General features: G+C 40.6%; 1 protein-coding gene across 9 annotated transcripts in view; it reads left to right on the top strand.

Moving 5' to 3' along the window:
* The window catches only part of TMTC1 (transmembrane O-mannosyltransferase targeting cadherins 1), a 285,851-nt gene that overhangs the window by 33,449 nt on the left and 234,382 nt on the right, over positions 1 to 18,020 (top strand). For 6 of the 9 annotated variants that reach the window (XR_012420102.1, XM_065523950.1, XM_005570472.4 and 3 more), the window contains exon 5: positions 691 to 897. The exons of the other annotated variants lie outside the window; for them this stretch is intronic. Coding sequence is in view for 5 of the 6 variants with exons in the window: in XM_065523950.1 (XP_065380022.1) it covers positions 691 to 897 (207 nt within the window). In the remaining variant the exon portion in view is untranslated. The remainder of the gene's footprint in view (positions 1 to 690; positions 898 to 18,020) is intronic. 9 annotated transcript variants of the gene reach the window in all.

Here is an 18,020-nt window from a genome sequence, read left to right as displayed (position 1 = left end):
CATTTTTGCTGTTATAAACTATGCTGCAGTGAAATCTCTGTGCATATATTCTTGTGCAAATACATGAAGCTTTCTTTCAGGCATAGCCGTGGAAGTGTAGTTGCTGGGCAAAGGATAGATGCATGTTGACTGCATTACATCCCGAGACATTGCTCCTGAAATGGTTCTAGCAGGAATGAGAATCCTCTTTGTTTCACTTTCTGACCATCCCTTGGTAGTATCAGATGTTTAAATTTTTGCCCATCTAGTGGTTATGAATTATATCTCAGAGAATTCACAATAGAAAAAATGTAATTAAAAATTGGATGGTTCAGCTATGAGCAATATCTTACAAGAATATAATAATGTAAATCCTTAATACCACTTCAACCAAATATTCTGAGACAAAACCTGTTTGGAGGGTGAGGGGTGCAGAAGTGTGTGTGTGTGTGTGTGTGTGTGTGGGTGGGTGGCCATCTAACAAAGACTGAGTTACAGTGTTCTATAGTAAATCAATATGATAAGTTCTAAAATTGTAATTATGTTGTTTTAGTAATATGGCAGTAAATATCAGAAACACAAGAGCTAAAGACTTGAGAATGGTTGTTTCCAGGAAGCAAGACTTGTGGGTGGGGCAAGATACTGCTATTGGTTGTTGCAAGCCTTGTCATTCTGGTTGACTTTGTTTTCCCTCAATTCCATGCACAACAGGAGCAATGGGGCCCTCTGTCCATGCAGCCCACAGCAGCCCGGGAGCCCCCAGCCCTCCTCACTGCCAGGCCATCCTCACCGGGAGAATGGGAAGCAGCAGCGGTTCCCTCACAAAGGAGCTTGGGGTGGCTGCCACTCTCCACTGCCACCAGAACCCAAGAGCAGTGGATTCCCAGTGTCCCCACGAGCTGTGTGGTCCATGATGAGGTACTGGGCTGGGTTTCTTGGTCCCTGCATGTTTTCAATGTCCAGCATCACCTAGTGCAGCCTGGGATACCTAGGGAAGTGAAGCACTGAGTCAGCACACTGTGACCTCCCTCTCTTCATGCTTTCCTCATTTCCCCCTTCTTTCTGTCCCCATTTCTCTCCCTTCCTCCCCTGTATTACAATGGATAAGAAAGGAGGAGTTAGAGGAAGCAAGTGGAAGCCCTGCTGCCTGCCTGTGATGAGGTGTGGGTCTGTGCAGCCTCAGACTTCAGAAGATGGGCGCCCTCCGTTTCCTGGGGGAGAACGTTCTCCCTCCCCTTCTCCTGCCTCTGTCTGCTCTTTGTGTTTGATCTGAATTTATTGCAGTCCAAATATGAGAGGAAACCCAGAGGACTCTTCCTTTCTGAAATGTTTTTGAAGATGTATGAAAATCTTTACAGCATTTGACTGTCTTTCTTTTCTTCTTCTTTTTTTAAATATTTTGACCTAGCCTTGAAAATTAGTATGGATTTATCAGCACAGGTGTTGCTCACTAAATTAGGTTGTCTCTAAAATATCTCAGGCCACGGGCAAGTCAGAATATAACAGATATATGTTAAAAGATAAACTTAGGCACATTCAAAAGCTAAAGCGTTTATTTGAGCAGAAAGTGATGAATGAATTGGGCAGCTCCAGACTGCGGGTGGTTTGGGGCTCCCCTGCTGGGGCAGGGTGTGGGGAAGCTTTTATAGGGCAAATGCAGAAACAGAGCAAAGGAAATATTTGATTGGTTAAAGGGGAGTAGTAGCCCTATGTGGATCATTCCAGTGGAAAGTCCCTAGTTAGAGGTTAGTTGGTGGTTAAGCTTGGTTTCATTTTACCATTTACACTGAGTTAGGTTTCTCTGCTGATGTAGGGATGCAGGGTGCCGGAGTCACCTTAGCCTAATGACCTCAAATTATTTTAACATGTGGAAATTCCATTCATAGGATTAGCACTTTACCACTTCAGATTGCTGTTGTTACTCTTCTGTGTAGTCCCTTAAAACTTCCTCTTTCTGCAGTCTTTGTTTCCAATTATTCTTGCCTTTGCCTGTGTTTGTTTTTTTATCTTGCCCCATTCATTCATTCTTTTGTTCATTCATCAATAAATATCTGTTGAGTGGCTGACAAGTGCATGTTCCAGGCACCAGGAGTGTCCTGGTAAATAAGAAAGACAAGGTCCTTGCTCTTGTATAGCTTTCCTTCTAGTAGAGAAAGGTAGACAAAAAGTAATCAACACTGAATGATTGCTAAGAAGTCAGTAATGGGAGTGCTAAGAAGAGAGTAAGGCAGGATGTGATGGGAGCAATGCCTTAGCCTGGGGGCATTTGGGTTGGTTGGCCAGGGAAGGCTTCTGAATCCTCCTGAATGAGGAGAGGAGCCAGTGAATATGTGCAAGGATCTGGCAGAGGGTTCCAAGCTTGACTGTCATGAGCAAATTGGGAGGAAAAGCGGTGAGGGCAGGGAGAGGGCAGGGCACAGGTGAAGGGCTGTGCTGGCTGTGGAAGCAGGTTTGGATTTTATTCTGGGGGAATGGGAAGATGCTGGAGTATTTTTGTTTTTATTTTTATTTTTTTATGTATAGACAGATATGATTACATTTCTTTTAAAAACATTCCCTCTTGTCTCTTTGTGGTGCAGGCTGTTGGGGACAATCATGAAGGAGGGAAAAGGGTTAGGAGGCTTTCACACAAGCTGAGTGAGGGAAAAGGGGTCTTAGCTGAGGAGTCATGGAAACTGCAATGAAGAGATGAGGTGGATTTGAGATACATTTCTGATACAGACCCAACAGGACTCGCTAATGTTTGTGATTACGGGGAGAGGGAAAGGAAGGAAACAAGGATTTCCAAGTTTCTGGCTTAACCAGGTGGGTGGATGGTGGCATTAGTTACTAAGTGGAAAAATTAGGGGAGTAATAGGTTTTCCGGTGGTTAGGGAGAGAATAAAATCACAGTAATGCATGAAATTCCCGAGGAAAAGGGAAGAGAAATAAAGGGTTAAAACATTGAGAAAATCTTGACATTTTTGTTGAGGGCCATGGAGGAAAAGAAGGTGAAACAATTGGGGAAATTGTGAATTTTTTAAATGGAGGCTAAAGAGTGGAGGAAAATGAGTACAGAGATCACTGGAGATGTTCAAGGTGGGACAGAAGCTAGGCTGCCATGTGGCTATAAACTCGGTTAGGGCAGGTTCATGCCAGGGTGTCTCACAGATGTGTTGCCAGCTCCTGTCACAGTGTCTGGCCAATAGCAGCTGCTTACATGTTTGTGACATGGATCAGTTGATGAGTGGATGATAAGGAAATGTTGGAAATTAAGCATAGATGGAACATTTTCAATAAATTTGCCAATGAAGAAATGGAGAAAAGGTTGTTAGTGGGAGAGAGGTTTGTTTTTCTTTTCAGACGTGTGTATGTGCGCACACGCGCATGTGTGTGTGTGTGTGCGTGTGTGTGTGCGTGCGTGTGTGCGTGCGTGTGTGCGTGTGTGTGTGTGTGCGCGTGTGTGCGTGCGTGCGCATGTGTGTGTGCTCGCGCGCGTGCGTGTGTGTGTGTGTATTCTTAGATAACCTGTAGAGAGGAGAGATGAATCATGCTGGAGCAGAAAGGGTAGGATGAAATATGAATTCCTGTGGTGTGCTGCTAATTGTTTAATAACTGGCTCTCCAAAGAAAGGGACTCCTGATTTGTAGTGTTTGCTAATGTAAATACTCCCACTGTGGCTGATTTCAAACTATGAGTGTGACTTCACTGACCACAGAGTTGTGAGAGCTGTGTCATAGTCCACTGTGATGCCATGTTTCTACCAGACAGATGAAATAGACATAAATAACCTCCAAAGCATAGATAATAGCAAAGTGAAGCAAAAGCCAACTCAAGAGTAATGAGCTTTGAATATTTAGTACCTTGTTTAAAATATGACATATTTAATTTTAAGTTTATTTACTTTAATTTTTAATAATGGCTGTTTTTTAAGTCAGTGACTTGTAAAATTCCTAAAAATTTAATAGTCAGCTCTTCCAAACCAGTGTCAGCCAGTTCCAGAGCACCGGTGAGAAGTTCCCTCAGGAGGGGGAAGAAAACTTTCTATTATCCAACTACTATGTACCAGAAAGGGGGCTAGCATGTCCCATATGTTATTCTATCTAACCACTGTGGTATCTCTTTTAGGGTAGATATTGTAACTCCCATTGCTATGAAGAAACTGAGGCTTAGAGGTTAAAAACCCTTGTCCAATTTCACATAGTAAGTGGGAGGGTCAGGATTGGAACCCAGACTGTTTGACTCCTAAACTTGTGCTTTGACCATTTACTATGCTCTAAAGCCCAGAGTCCAGGGTGAGGGCTAAGCCTTGGGGAAGAGGCAGGGTGCTTGTATCATTTCTATGTGGAGCTGGCCTCTCCATTGAACTCTCAGCAGGTACAAAGATTCTTGCAGTCATCTCTGGTTCCACAAATGAGACACCTCTTGACTTGCTTCAGTATAGGGTATTGGTGCTAATACATTGAACTAGGTGACATGCTTTGTAGATGACTTTTTCTTTTTTTTTAACCTCAAGTAGCCGGCTATTTTAGAAAGAGTGATGATTGGAAAGCAGCAGACAGCACAGCTGGAATTGGGCAGGATTCTCACTAAGTTAATGTGTTTGTGGGCCTGGACCATCTTCCCCCCGTGGAAAGTTGTCATATATCTTTTCTCTTTGGAAGAAAAAGAAAAAAAAGATGTCATACATTTGAGTATAAATTTGATTACTGTTACAATTACTTTTGAAAACTGTGCTTGTACTTTTGTCAGAAGGTGATCAGGTAAAGCAAATAAAAGTTGGAAGAGGCAACATTATCATCGTTCTTAACATCTCTGACTCTGCAGACAGACCGTTTAAATCATGGCTCTATCACTTACTTGATCCTGGACAAGTTATTTAATCTCTATGAGCCTCAGTTTTCTCATCTCTCAAAGGGGGAAATGCTGGTTATCAGGACTAAAAGCATTTGTACATGTATAAGCATGTAGTTGGTGCCTGGCATACCATGGCCACTCAGCACATGGAAGCCAGCAGCGTCATTATTTGTTTAGTATTCTGAATATTGTTTTCCCCATATGGGTTTCTGAGCACCAGAATGCATTATGAAAATGCTGAACCTGCAATATACAGGCAAGGAATGAGTTTGTGTGGATTTTTGTTGTTGTTCAACTTCAAAACTATTAGGACATAGTTGTATTGAATGCATTGGTATGAGGTTGACAAGATTGGGCTAAATGTTATCAGGCAAAATATTGTTTTCAGAAGTTATCCAATACAGGGAAAAATCTAAGCCCAGGAAAAAATCCTACTGCAGGTCATTAATTTAGTTCGCCTATTTTTATGTGGCTTACTGATTGACTTATGGGTAGAAAGTATAATGCAAAGCCTAGAGTTGAGAGTACCTACTCTAGAATCAGATTACATTTTAGTTGATGCTTCTTTTACTGAATTATTCCATGGGAAATGAGAAATGTTTTGTGTGTAAACACCTGCCAGCATCTTAAATACATCAAATTTGTGCACACATGGAAACACTTTCCCTTTCACATTAGAAAGCCCAGTGAATTCTAAATGAAATCTTACCTTCATTCCATATATATCAAGTATGTACACACCTATATATGTATAGTCATTCTTCATATATACTTGATTGGTTTCATATTTAAATGACAATGACCACAGTAGGCACTGAAGACAGTTCTTGGCTCAATAAATTCTGGGACATTTCCTCTTTCCTCTGCTACCCTTCAGGGTATGTTATGGATCATTTATTCATTCAGTACTGTTTACTGAGCACCTACTATGTGTCAGGCGCTATTTTTGGTTCTGGAAATATGGCAGTGAAATAAACAAAGCCCTATCCTTATGAAACTTTATGGGATAATGATCATGATATTTCTACATAAAATGAACTCCTTTTCTACTTTTGTGGGTAAGATAATGGTTAGATTTTCATTTCAGTGGCTCTTAAAAGTTTTTTCCTGTAAATACCTTGCACATAGGTGTACAAATAAAAAACAAAACAAGTTTAAGACTAGAGAACAGTCTGGCACTAAAGTGAATTATAAGGTAATTAAATTCAAGGGACATAGGGAGACATATAAATATTTTGACCTTCAATGATAAAATGGGTAACTGATCTTTTAAGTGTCATTTTTATGTTTTATTGCTGTAGACCTTATATCACACTTTTTCCCCAAAGTAAGAAATGCTGTGCAAATTAAACTCCTGAGGTAAGCTTTTGAACTTTTATGTCACACATATGATTCTATGAGTAGGGAAAACGTGTTCCAGATTATTAACAGTCTCATACCATCTTTGAGAGAAACTTAGTGAGCTAGTAATATGAGATTTGCAGGTGACAGAACAAATCTGTGTTGAAAGCCTGTATTATTGATGAATAATAACTGAGTTCTCTTTCTCCCCTTTATACATCATATTCACTGATTGATCTCAGATGAGTCATTTTCAGTCTCATTCAGCTGCTGCTTTCAAAAACGAAATGACTGATCAAGAGGTGTAGAGTTAACTAATGGGCCCACACAGAAAATACATGTAACAGTTAAAAGTGAAGTTTGTAGGTTCGTATTTATTTAATAAATCCCACATCCCTCATTTTAAAATCTCTTAAAATATAAACCTCAGTGATGCATGTTAAAAACACAAACCACCTCGTGGAAGCAGATATGAACCAAGATCTTACTGTAAAGGGTTGTTGCAAATTTTTAATTGCTGCTAATAGCTTTTTCCTCACTTCCCTTGCGTTGTGTATAAATAAGCTGGTCCACATTTCTCTATGGAATTCTCTCTTCAATGGCATGCATAGTTAAGTCTTCAGATGTAGTTTTTAGGTGACTGTATTCAGATCACTGTGAGTTATTTTCAGGAGGTAGGAGCACGATGGTGGCAGACCCAAGAAAGCAATAACTTTTAGGCTGAACTATATAATGACACTGACCAAACTAACCAGTATAATTAAAGTTATGTATTGTTAAACAACTTTAAAACTGTTTATACTCAGGGTCCTATCATTCAGACACAATACCCAAATTATATCCTTCCTAATTTTTGTCCATATGCATCCCTGAGTTTTTTCCCTTCTTCAGTTTCTTTCTTTCTTTCTTTTTTTTTTTTTTTTTTTTTTTAATTATGGAGTCTCACTCTGTTGCCCAGGTTGGAGTACAGTGACATTATCTCAACTCACTGCAACCTCTGCCTCCCGGGTTCAAGCGATTCTCCTGCCTCAGCCTCCCAAGTAGTTGGGATTACAGGTGTGCTACCCCAGTTATTATTCATCAATAATAGAGGCTTTCAACAGAGATTTGTTCTGTCACCTGCAAATCTCATATCACTACGTCACTAGGTTTCTCTCAAAGATGGTATGAGGCTGTTAATAATCTGGAACATGCCCAGCTAATTTTTGTATTTTTAGTAGAGACAGGGTTTCACCATGTTGACCAGGTTGGTCTTGAACTCTTGACCTCAGGTGATCTGCCCGCCTTGGCCTCCCAAAGTGCTGGAATTATAGTCGTGAGTCACTGCTGTAATCATGAGTCATGAGTCACTGCTGTAATTCACTGCTGTAGTGAATTGACCATAGTTTTTGCTAAGACCCTGTGTCCTTTGGTGTTTCGCGACTACCAGCACACTGAGTGAACGTTAAGGCACTGCAGAAAGGAGGTGGTTGATTACTGCAGGCAAATGACCTCCTGTAGAGAAGGAAATAGTTTATTGAGAAGGGTAAATAAATGGTGGTATTTTGCTCTAGGTATGACAGAAATGATGGGAAATGTATTTTTAAAAAATAAAAATTTAAAGTTGGGCACTGTGGCTCACACCTGTAACTCTTTGGGAGGCTCACTTTGGGAGGCTCACTTTGGGAGGCTGAGGTGGGAGGATCAATTAAGCGAAAGAGTTTGTGGCTGTAGTGAGCCATGATCATGCCACTACACTCCAACCTGGATGACAGAGCAGGACCCTGCCTCGAAAAAGAAAAAAGAAAAATTAAGTACAAAACTTATTTTCAAAAATAAACTGTGTCAGTTAGTGTTAAAATACTTCTTATTTATGAACTGTGTTTATTGGAATAGTGTCATTACTGTGCCTTTAATGTTCTTCGGTGGGTTATTTACTCAAGCTGGTTTCCTAGGTCTCATTAAAGTAGCTTTTCTTAAATATAGAACTTGCCAGAAAAGTGTTTTCTTTGGTGGCTAGAGAATTTGAAGAGGGATTTTTGTTTCTTCTATTACTGTTTCTTAGCCATTAATTGAGAGGGATCTTATCCCTTCTTAACCAGACCCAAAGTATGTGGTAAAGCAGGAACTACCTTTATAAGCTCATCTGAAAGCTTATTGGAACTCCACATGGTTCCTGAACTGAGCTCAGCACTAAAGTAGATCATTTCAATAAAGTGCTTGTTGGCTTCATTCAGAAGTTAGCACTAAAAGCTTCTTCTAAATAAATCACATGCTAAGGAGGCAAAAATTCCTTTTAATTTATGGGTAGCAGTTGATAGTTTCTAACTGCTGACAGTCCCTGGTTCATTCTGCTTCATCTTGATTGGATTCTTGGCAATATTTGATCCCCTGTGAATTTCAATCAGTGGATGATAAGTTCTTTGCTTTCTCAGTGTAGAGTAATCAAGCTTAGGCATCTGCCTTCCAACTGGATGCACAGGGACATATGTTGAAAGAGAACATAGGCATTTCTGGTTTGGCTTGCAGTTCCATCACTGTCACAATAGTCTGTTGAAAGAGGATCTCGGGTCTCATGGCTTTCTGTCAGCTCAGCAGACACCATATGGAATACTCAACCTCTGGCCTGTGTGAGTAAGAGATTGGCAGCTGACTTCAAGGCCACCAAACAGCTCTCTTCTTTTGCAGAACACAGCCAGTGCTCTTACGGTGCTGCAGGGAGTTAGCTGCTGATATCTTTGCCCTTTTAGTTAATGCTACTATCAACCAGTTTAATTTTTTTCTCTTTCTCTTTTTTAATGTAACCTATTGACAGGTTGTGGAGTGATTGTAATAAAAGCTGTATCAGTTCATCTTAACATTGTAAACACTCAGATGATATGTAAATAATTTTTTCTTGAGAACATTATTCTGTGCCAGGTAATAGATCATTGTGGTTTCAGATAATTTGGTGGGCTTTCCAGGTTGCTGCTTGGAAAATTGTCTGGCACACGTTTTGATCTGGTACTATGTATTGTAGAGTTAATATGACAGAACCTTAAAGATATACATGCTTAAATGAAATTTTTTTTAAAAAAATTGAAGAGGTTTGGAAGGACATTTTATCCATCAGAAGAAAACCAGAATTTTAGAAGTGGAAATGATTTGAAAATTCTCTTAAAATTCACAAGCAAGCATGATGATCATGATTTTCATCACCATCAACATTATGAGTACCACTGTAGCACTTCCCAATGGCCAGGAACCATACCTCAAATTTTACAGATGGCTTACAATTTTAATTCTTACAAAACCTATGAGGTTGGCAGTGTACATTACCAGTAAAGAACATGGACTCCTACCAAAGTGTCTGGGTTCCAATTCTGCCCCCACTGCTTCCAATTCTGCCCCCACTGCTTACCAGGCATATGATCTTTCACAGATTTCTTACATGCTTTGTGTCTCAGTTTCCTTGTGTGTACCATGGCAGTAGTGATACTAATACCTATCCCATGAGATTATTGTGAAAAACAAATGAGGTAGGTATTACACGAAACAGCTTATGATAGCTCTTAATTGTGGGTTTTCATAAATGATAGTACTAGGATTTAACTCCCCTCTCCCATGTTTATTTTATGAGAAAGCCAATGTGGAAGAATTACTATTTAGAAAGCTTTTCTTTTTACACCATTCACCCTTTCTTTGCTGTGTTAATGAAGGAAAGTTGTATAGTCTTTGTTTGACTTTATGGTATTTGGTTACTCTACTTCATTTTATGAGCTTACACTATTTTAGAGGGAAATAGATTATAAGAGAAAAACATTCATGTAACAATGATGGCCAGTCCATCAAAGTTTAAGACAATAATAGAATCCTTATGATAACACTTAATTCTTTTTTTTTTTTTTTTGAGACGGAGTCTCACTCTGTTGCCCAAACTGGAGTGCAGTGGCCGGATCTCAGCTCACTGCAAGCTCTGCCTTTCGGGTTCAAGCCATTCTCCTGCCTCAGCCTCCCGAGTAGCTGGGACTACAGGTGCCCGCCACCTCGCCCAGCTAATGTTTTGTATTTTTTAGTAGAGACGGGGTTTCACCAGGTTAGCCAGGATGGTCTCGATCTCCTGACCTTGTGATCCGCCCGTCTAACACTTAATTCTTAACTGATGAATGCCATCCTTGTTATGTCTCAAAAGGCACATTTAGAGTTATTCTTAGTTTCTGAGACTAACAGCTGACCTTTTTTAAATTAAAATTTTTTGATGTATTTTGAATGACTATCATCACTTTAATATTTAATAAACAAATCATTAGGTTGAAAAGCAAATAATAAAGACTTAATTTACTAGCTTTTTAGATAGATGACCTTATAGTCATATGGGAGGATGTGTTTCATTTTGTACATTTATGAATTTTTGATACTATTTATATTATTCAAACCATGATCTTTATAACTTTATATATAAGCTTGGAAGTGCATACTGATTTTGAAGTCACCCTAAGCTACAGTCTTCATGAGTGACCTGTCATTAAAGATTTGCCCTTAATGATTTAACCTATATAAGTATTGGTAAAGTCTTTAAAATAGAAGTGTAGATTCTTAAGAGCTGAAGACAATTAACATATAAATAATTTGGAAAAATAAATAAATAATGCAATCAAACCCAAACAGCCAGCCAGAGTTGGATGGAAGGAAGGAATAATGTTTGTGTCTTTTGTTAAGAGCTAGACGTGCTCTAGGTAGCTAATCAGAAACCAATATATTTCAGTGTTTTAGTGGTAGAGCTTCTGGTTCCTGAGAGTTAAGTCTTTATCAGAGATTTTTTTTCATAGTTTTCGTTTGGCTTCCTTAAGTAATTTTTCTTTGTGACCGTGGAAGGAGTGATGATTCACACTGCAATTATGATGAAAAAAAGCCTTGATTTTAAAAAGTGATCTCTTTCATTATAAAACTTCAGTTTGGCTTGTCATGCAGAGTCAGGGAGAGGTTGTGCATTTATCCCAATACAATTTGTTTTTCTCTTCTTTGTAACTCCCAAGGTTATAAGGGTAAACCATTCAGATAAGTCGAAATTGGGTGCCAATCTCCAGACATTTCTAAGCAGGAAATGTAGATGTGATCATGGTTGATGACTAAGAGAACAGAATGTCTTGAGCATTAAAACCCTTTTCATTGTCCCTCATTGCTGTTTTTGAAAAACCTGAACAATGGAGAGTCACTGATTAGGTTTTGTCTGTGTGTGTTTTTTTTTTTTTTAGAGAACAGCTATTTCTCAGGTTGTGCTAGAGACAAAGAAATGAGAGAGAGCACAGGATAGTGCAAGAAGCCTGGCTAGTGAATTCTACTCGGATTCTGATTAGCGATGTCCCTTGGGCCAATTACTTTAGCTCCCTAGATCTTGGTTTTTCTTATCCATGAAGTGACACAAGAGAGACAAGCTGGTTGGCCTCATGTCATTTGATACTCTCTGGAAAGTCTATTATCTTCAAACTCTTAAGAACTGTATGGCCAGTTTTCCTCTTCTTTTTAAATGACCATACCATTGGCTTGTGTAGTTAGAAATTGTGTGAGAGTTAGAGGTTGACCCTAAAATGAGATACGATAATGAGAGACTCTTGTGACTACACAGACTTTGGAGGAAATTTTGCCAGTGGTCATTGTCATTTTTCTCTTTTCCTTTTCCATTGTTAATTTTTGGCATTTGGAACTTAGCTCAAATGGAATGATGGAAAATGTCAGTATTTTAAAAAGATTAAGTTTTGTGTTATATGTATTTTGTCTTCAATAATCATAATGTACTAATGTTGTGCGTTGGCAAATTGATTTTTAAAAGGTGGTTCTGTGATATATTTAATAAACATTTATTAAAAACTTACTGTATATACAAATGTCTTAGGGATCATTTGCCTGTGAGAGCAAAACTTTAAAAAGTTTGTTTAAACAATTTGCAGTATTTGTTAGAAAAATACACTAGAATCTAACAACACTTGAGGACACGTATTAAACATGGTTTCTGGACACAGGAACTGGCAAGGTCAAAACATTTACATTTGTGCCCCTCTGGGGTTTCATAGTATCTCTATCACTTTTTAAAAAATTAATATTGTTTTCCTTTTTCCTTCTTTGTAAAGACTGACTTGGGCCAGGTCTGGTGGCTCATGCATATAATCCTAGCACCATGGAGGGCCGAGGTAAGATCACTTGATCCTCGGAGCTCAAGGCCTGGCAACATAGGGAGACCCTGTATTAGTCAGGGTTCTCTTAGAGGAACAGAACTAATAGGAGAGAGAGATATATATATAAAGGGGAGCTTATTAAGTATTAACTTGCACGATCACAAGGTCCCACAATAGGCTGTCTGCAAGCTGAGGAGCAAGGAGAGCCAGTCTGAGTCCCCAGACTGAAGAGCTTGGAGTCTGATGTTTGAGGGCAGGAAGCATCCAGCATGGGAGAAAGATATATAGGCTGAGAGGCCAGGCTTGTCTCTCTTTTTCGTGTTTTTCTGCCTGCTTTATATTTACTGGAAACTGAATAGATTGTGCCCACAGATTAAGGGTGGATCTGCCTTTCCCCCACCCACACAGACACACCCGGGATTAATACCTTGTATCTTTCAATCCAATCAAGTTGACACTCAGTATTAACCATCACAGACCCCATCTCTTCAAAAATTTTTTACAAATGAGCTAGTGGCACACACCTGTGGCTTAAGCCACTTGGGAGGCTGGGGCAGGAGGATCACTTGGGTCCAGGAATTCCTGGCTAGAGTAAGCTGTGATGACACCACTGCACTTCAGCCTGGGCCACACTGTGAGACCTCATCACTTTAAAATCAATAGCGAAAGAAATATGGGGGCTGGGCGCGGTGGCTCACGCCTGTAATCACAGCACTTTGGGAGGCTGAGGCAGGTGGATCATGAGGTCAAGAGTTCAAGACCAGCCTGGCCAACATGGTGAAACTCTGTCTCTACTAAGAATACAAAAATTAGCTGAGTGTGGTGGCACGTGCCTGTAACCCCAGCTGATCGGGAGGCTGAGGCATGAGAATCTCTTGAACCTGAGAGGCGAATGTTGCAGTGAGCTGAGAGCGTGCCACTGCACTCCAGCCTGGGCAACAGAGCAAGACTCCATCTCAGGAAAAAAAAAAAAAAAGATGGACTTTTTAAAATTTGATGTGTGCAGGACCGCCTCAGTGCTAGTTTCATACAGCCTCTCTGTTCAATTCTCTATGAGAGATAGACTAGAATTACTGTGCCCCAATTCAAAATTTTCAAAAAAATGACTGGTTGGCCCAGCACAGATTAGCTTACATCTTGGTGGGGAAGTCATACAAAGATAAATTTCACTGAGGATGGCAGGTACAATGCTAGAAGTATGTACACAGAATTATGGGCTCACAGGAGAGGTGACCTTAACCAGCTTGAGAAGTTTGGCTCAAACTCAGTCTTAACAGATGAGACAATGATAGTCTCTCCAGGCAGAAAGCATAGCTTGGGCAGAGACACGGACGTGTGCAACTGCAGAATGCCTCTGTGTGTGTGTGCGTGTGTGTGTACATGAACACGTGCAACTATGAGCCGCTCAGGCGTGAGCAGTGGGAGATGAGGTTGGGAAGGGTAGGCAGGAGTCCTGTCATGGAGGAACTTGGGAGTGAAGTCAGGGGACTTTGGCCCCTGCAGATGAAGGTTAACAGGGCAGTGGCATGCTCATCTGAATTAGATTTCTGATTTGGAAAGTCTGATCATGAGGCCTGATGGAACATATGATTTAAGTGTGAAGAAGAGAAAATTCAAAGCATTTGATATTGTTATATTTTTGAGAATGATAAAATGATATTTCTGAGATTTTTATCATAATTGAATCCTGCATATTTGTGAAAGCTCAGTATGTTGTTTGTTGAGGCTGTCTCATATACAAATTTCTTTACCCAGTTTTATAGTTTTGTAGAGTGTTCACATTTAAGAAAAGGTAACAGGAACCTTGTGGGCGCATTTGTTTTCTTAGCCCATGAGAAAGGGAAACTGTGTCAGGTATCCATGCCGGTTAATTGGCTTGAGCCTTCTCAATTGATGATTGTCTTCTAAAGAACAGAAAATAATGGAAACTTCACCGGGTTGAGAATCCATTTCTGTTATTCATTCGTTTGCTGAGTTTGTCATTTTTATTTCCGGTTTCTGACTAAAATCATCATTTTTTCTTATGTGTGTTGTGTCCAAGCAGCTGTTGTATTTTGTACTAGAGCAGATAATTGCTTTTCTTCTTGGCAAAGAAAATGAGCAGATGTGAAGTAAATATCTTTTTCTGGCTTGATCAGTTGGAAGCTCTGCAACCTAATATTGACTGCATTTTCCTAAGTCATGTAGCAAGTGCAGCTCAATGTCACACTATAGCTCTTAACTGCCAGGCATTCACTTTGGCCAAGATAAATTCTGATCAACTCTGTATGTCAGACTCTTAGTTTTAGAGCTTGAATAGTAAGAAACAAAGTTTGGTATCTGCATAAGGAAAATAGTATGTTGACTAGAATGGCCCTGTTGATTCTATTTTCATCAAAAAATGATTTTAGAATTTCCTTACTTGTTTACATTTAACAATAACGAAGCTGAGGCATGCTCAGGGATTAGGTACATGGATTCCAGCTGGAGTCACATAAAATGGGTTTAAGTCCAAGATTTTTCATTTAGTGGCAGTAAAAAGTTGAATTAACTGATTTCCAGATCTATAAAATAAGAATAATTAGTAATAATTATTGTAAATGATGTGACATATGTGAAGACTGTTGCATGGGGCCCAGTACAACACAAGCCCCCAACTGGCACTTACTATTGTACCCTAATCTGAAGATAGGCAGTCTTTCTACAGTTGGAGAAGAAAGGGGGTGGATAATAAATTGCCTGTTTGCTCATCTGTGGTGCTACTTTTCAGTGTCTTGCAAGATTGGCTTCATTATTCGTGATCTCTTTCCCACTGGAAAGGAAAAGGGAGCCCCTATGGAATGCCTATTATAAGCCAGGAGGTAAACAGCATTCAACTCATTAACTGTCACCATGCCCTTGGGAAGTAGGTCTTCCTACATGTGGAAGGCAAGGCTGGGGGAGCTCATATCATTTGCTCAGCGGGACACAGCTGGAGAGTGGAAGACCCAGGATGTGAACCCACATCCCTTTGATTCCACTATCTAGGCTGCCCCAGGCTGTAGAGGTCAAGCCCTTACAGTGTTTTCTGGAGACATTTAGGAGCAACTTCTAGAAAGAACTGATGGGAAAAGCAGAAGTCTCCTGGGATCAGGAATCTGTTTCCCCTTTTCCCTGAGTGGCTTCCCCCCACCTCCCCGCCACCGCCCCCCCCCTTTTTTTTTTTTTTTTTTTTTTTGACGGAGTTTCGCTCTTGTTGCCTAGGCTGGAGTGCAATGGCACGATCTCGGCTCACAGCAACCCCCGCCTCCCAGGTTCAAGCGATTCTCCTGCCTCAGCCTCCTGAGTAGCTGGGATTATAAGCATGTGCCACCACGCCTGGCTAATTTTGTGTTTTTAGTAGAGACGAGGTTTCTCCATATTGGTCCGGCTGACATCAGGTGATCCGCCTGCCTCGGCCTCCCAAAGTGCTGAGATTACAGGCGTGAGCCACCGCGCCCGGCCACCCCTGTTTTGCATGTTGCGTGCTGCTGCTCTGCCTGGCTCTGCGCCATGGCAAGATCCTGTTGGAGAGAAATAGAATGTCTCTGTTCAGAGCACCCGGCTCAGCACTTTTCAGAAAGTCATTCTTCACCTTAAAGTGAAGTCATTCTTCACCTTAAAGTGAAATGTCGGGTGCGAGGTGTCACGTTTCATCCGTAAGCAGTCTTTAAATACTAAAAAGCTCTCTGACGCAGCAGTGAACTAGCTGTTGCGGGATAGAGGCAATCCTGGGCTCCTGATTATTCTGTCTGCTGAGTGTTATGTTGGATGGTTGTGCTGCTCTTCAGTGGAACTACTTTACGTGTGGCATTTCTGAGACATGGATTGTGTGTGTATGTGTGTATCTGGTTAAGAATCACTTTGTGGACATTTCAAAGTTATTGCATCTTCGTGCAAGCCTTTGCTGTGGGCATGCCAGCACAGGGTTGCACGTAGTCTTGGTGGCACACTAGTGAGTCACTAGGTTTATTATTTTTGTTTTTTAAGAGAGAGAATTTAGGCCCGGCATGGTGGCTCACGCCTGTAATCCCAGCACTTTGGGAGGCTGAGGCAGGCAGATCACGAGGTCAGGAGTTTGAGACCGGCCTGGCCAACATGGTGAAACCCTGTGTCTACTAAAAATACAAACATTAGCCAGGTGTGGTGGCACGCACCTGTAATCCCCCCTACTCAGGAGGCTGAGGCAGGAGAATCACTTGAATCTGGGAGACGGAGGTTGCAGTGAGCCGAGATCGCGCCGCTGCATTCCAGCCTGGGTGACTGAGCAAGACTCCATCTCAAAAAAAGAGAGAGAATTTAAGTAAGGAAAAGGTTGCTTTTCTTTATTTCTCCTTTTTTTAGTTCTGAAGAAATTTAAATTATTCAGGGGAGTATGAAAAAATAATGTGATAAACATCCATATTCCTATTGAGTCATAGTTTTTTCTGTTTTTTTTTTTTTTTGACTTTACCTAAGGAGTGAAACTGTACTGGTGGAGCTCAAGTCAACCTTAACATAGCCTTTGGTCCCATTGCCTTTGCTGACTCCTCAGGGGCAATGCCTGTCCTGGGCTTTCTGCATATTGGCTGCTTTCTGAGGCCATAACCTTCTCATGTAAATTATGCTTCGCGCTTGGTTAATCTGGTCATACAGTTGATTTCCCCAGAGAAAATGGATTGGATGATCTATGTGGCCAGGAAGAAAATGTACCCACAGGAATCCTCAGGTGTCACCTTGTCTTAATCTCCTTAATCTACAGTTTGTAATAGACCTGAGAAGAATCTACGACTTTGAAATAACCCAGAGAGAACTACTTTTCAAAAGCCCCAAATTATGCAAGGCTGTTTCAGTGATTTGTCTTTTTTGTTCGTACATTGTTTTCACCTGTGGCAACACCTGCTGCACAGTTGATGCTTAGCTGGAGGTAGGTGGATGTGGCTCTGCTGACCTCCTAGTTGGTCCTGAAACTGCATCTGCACCAACAGTGACTCTTAGCAATACCCATTGTACATTGTGAGGCTTTGAACTCAAGTTAAAAATGTAGTCGTCCTTCCGTGCCTGTCAACATCGATGCTAGAGTGTTTTATGAAGTGGCCCTGCTTCAGTGAGTATACTTTCACAAGAATTTATTAAACACCTATTACACGAGGAGGTAATAGTTCTCTTACTGTATATAATCCTGGATTCCAGTAAATAATTCTGCAGAATATATTGAGCATAATTAGTAATATAACTGACATTTATTGAGTGACTACTATATTTGCCTACTGTTTTAAGCACTTTACATAAATTAACTCACTTAATCCTTATAACAACTCTATGCGCTTGGTGCCATTCTTACCCACATTTTGCAACTTCAGTAAGGGAGCCATGGGGAGGATAAGTAATTTGCCCTGGAAAAATGCAGCGAATAATGGAGAACCTGGAAATCAGGCCCCTGCAGCATGACTCCTGAGTCTTAATTCACTCTGTTTTTCCTCTGCAAGCAGAAAACTGGGTTTGATGGGAAATCTAATAACTTCAAAAAGTGATCGGGTTAAGGATGGTACCTACTTAAAGAATGCAGAGGATTCTGTGCCTTCTTGCTGGTCTCTATTCTGAGTGTGTGTTGCTGTTTTCTTCTATCATGGGCTTTACCTCTGCTCACCTGATCCAGGTTCAGCTTAGTTCTGGGGTTGAATGTGAACACGGTTGGCATATGATTAGTTGTTTAATGGTTAGATATTTTTAGCTAGCCTAGAAGAAGGTAATGCG

Source organism: Macaca fascicularis, chromosome 11 (assembly GCF_037993035.2).
Source record: "Macaca fascicularis isolate 582-1 chromosome 11, T2T-MFA8v1.1".
Lineage (NCBI taxonomy): Eukaryota > Metazoa > Chordata > Mammalia > Primates > Cercopithecidae > Macaca > Macaca fascicularis.
The sequence above is the reverse complement of the archived record's forward strand: the minus strand, read 5'-3'. Positions and strand labels throughout refer to the sequence as shown.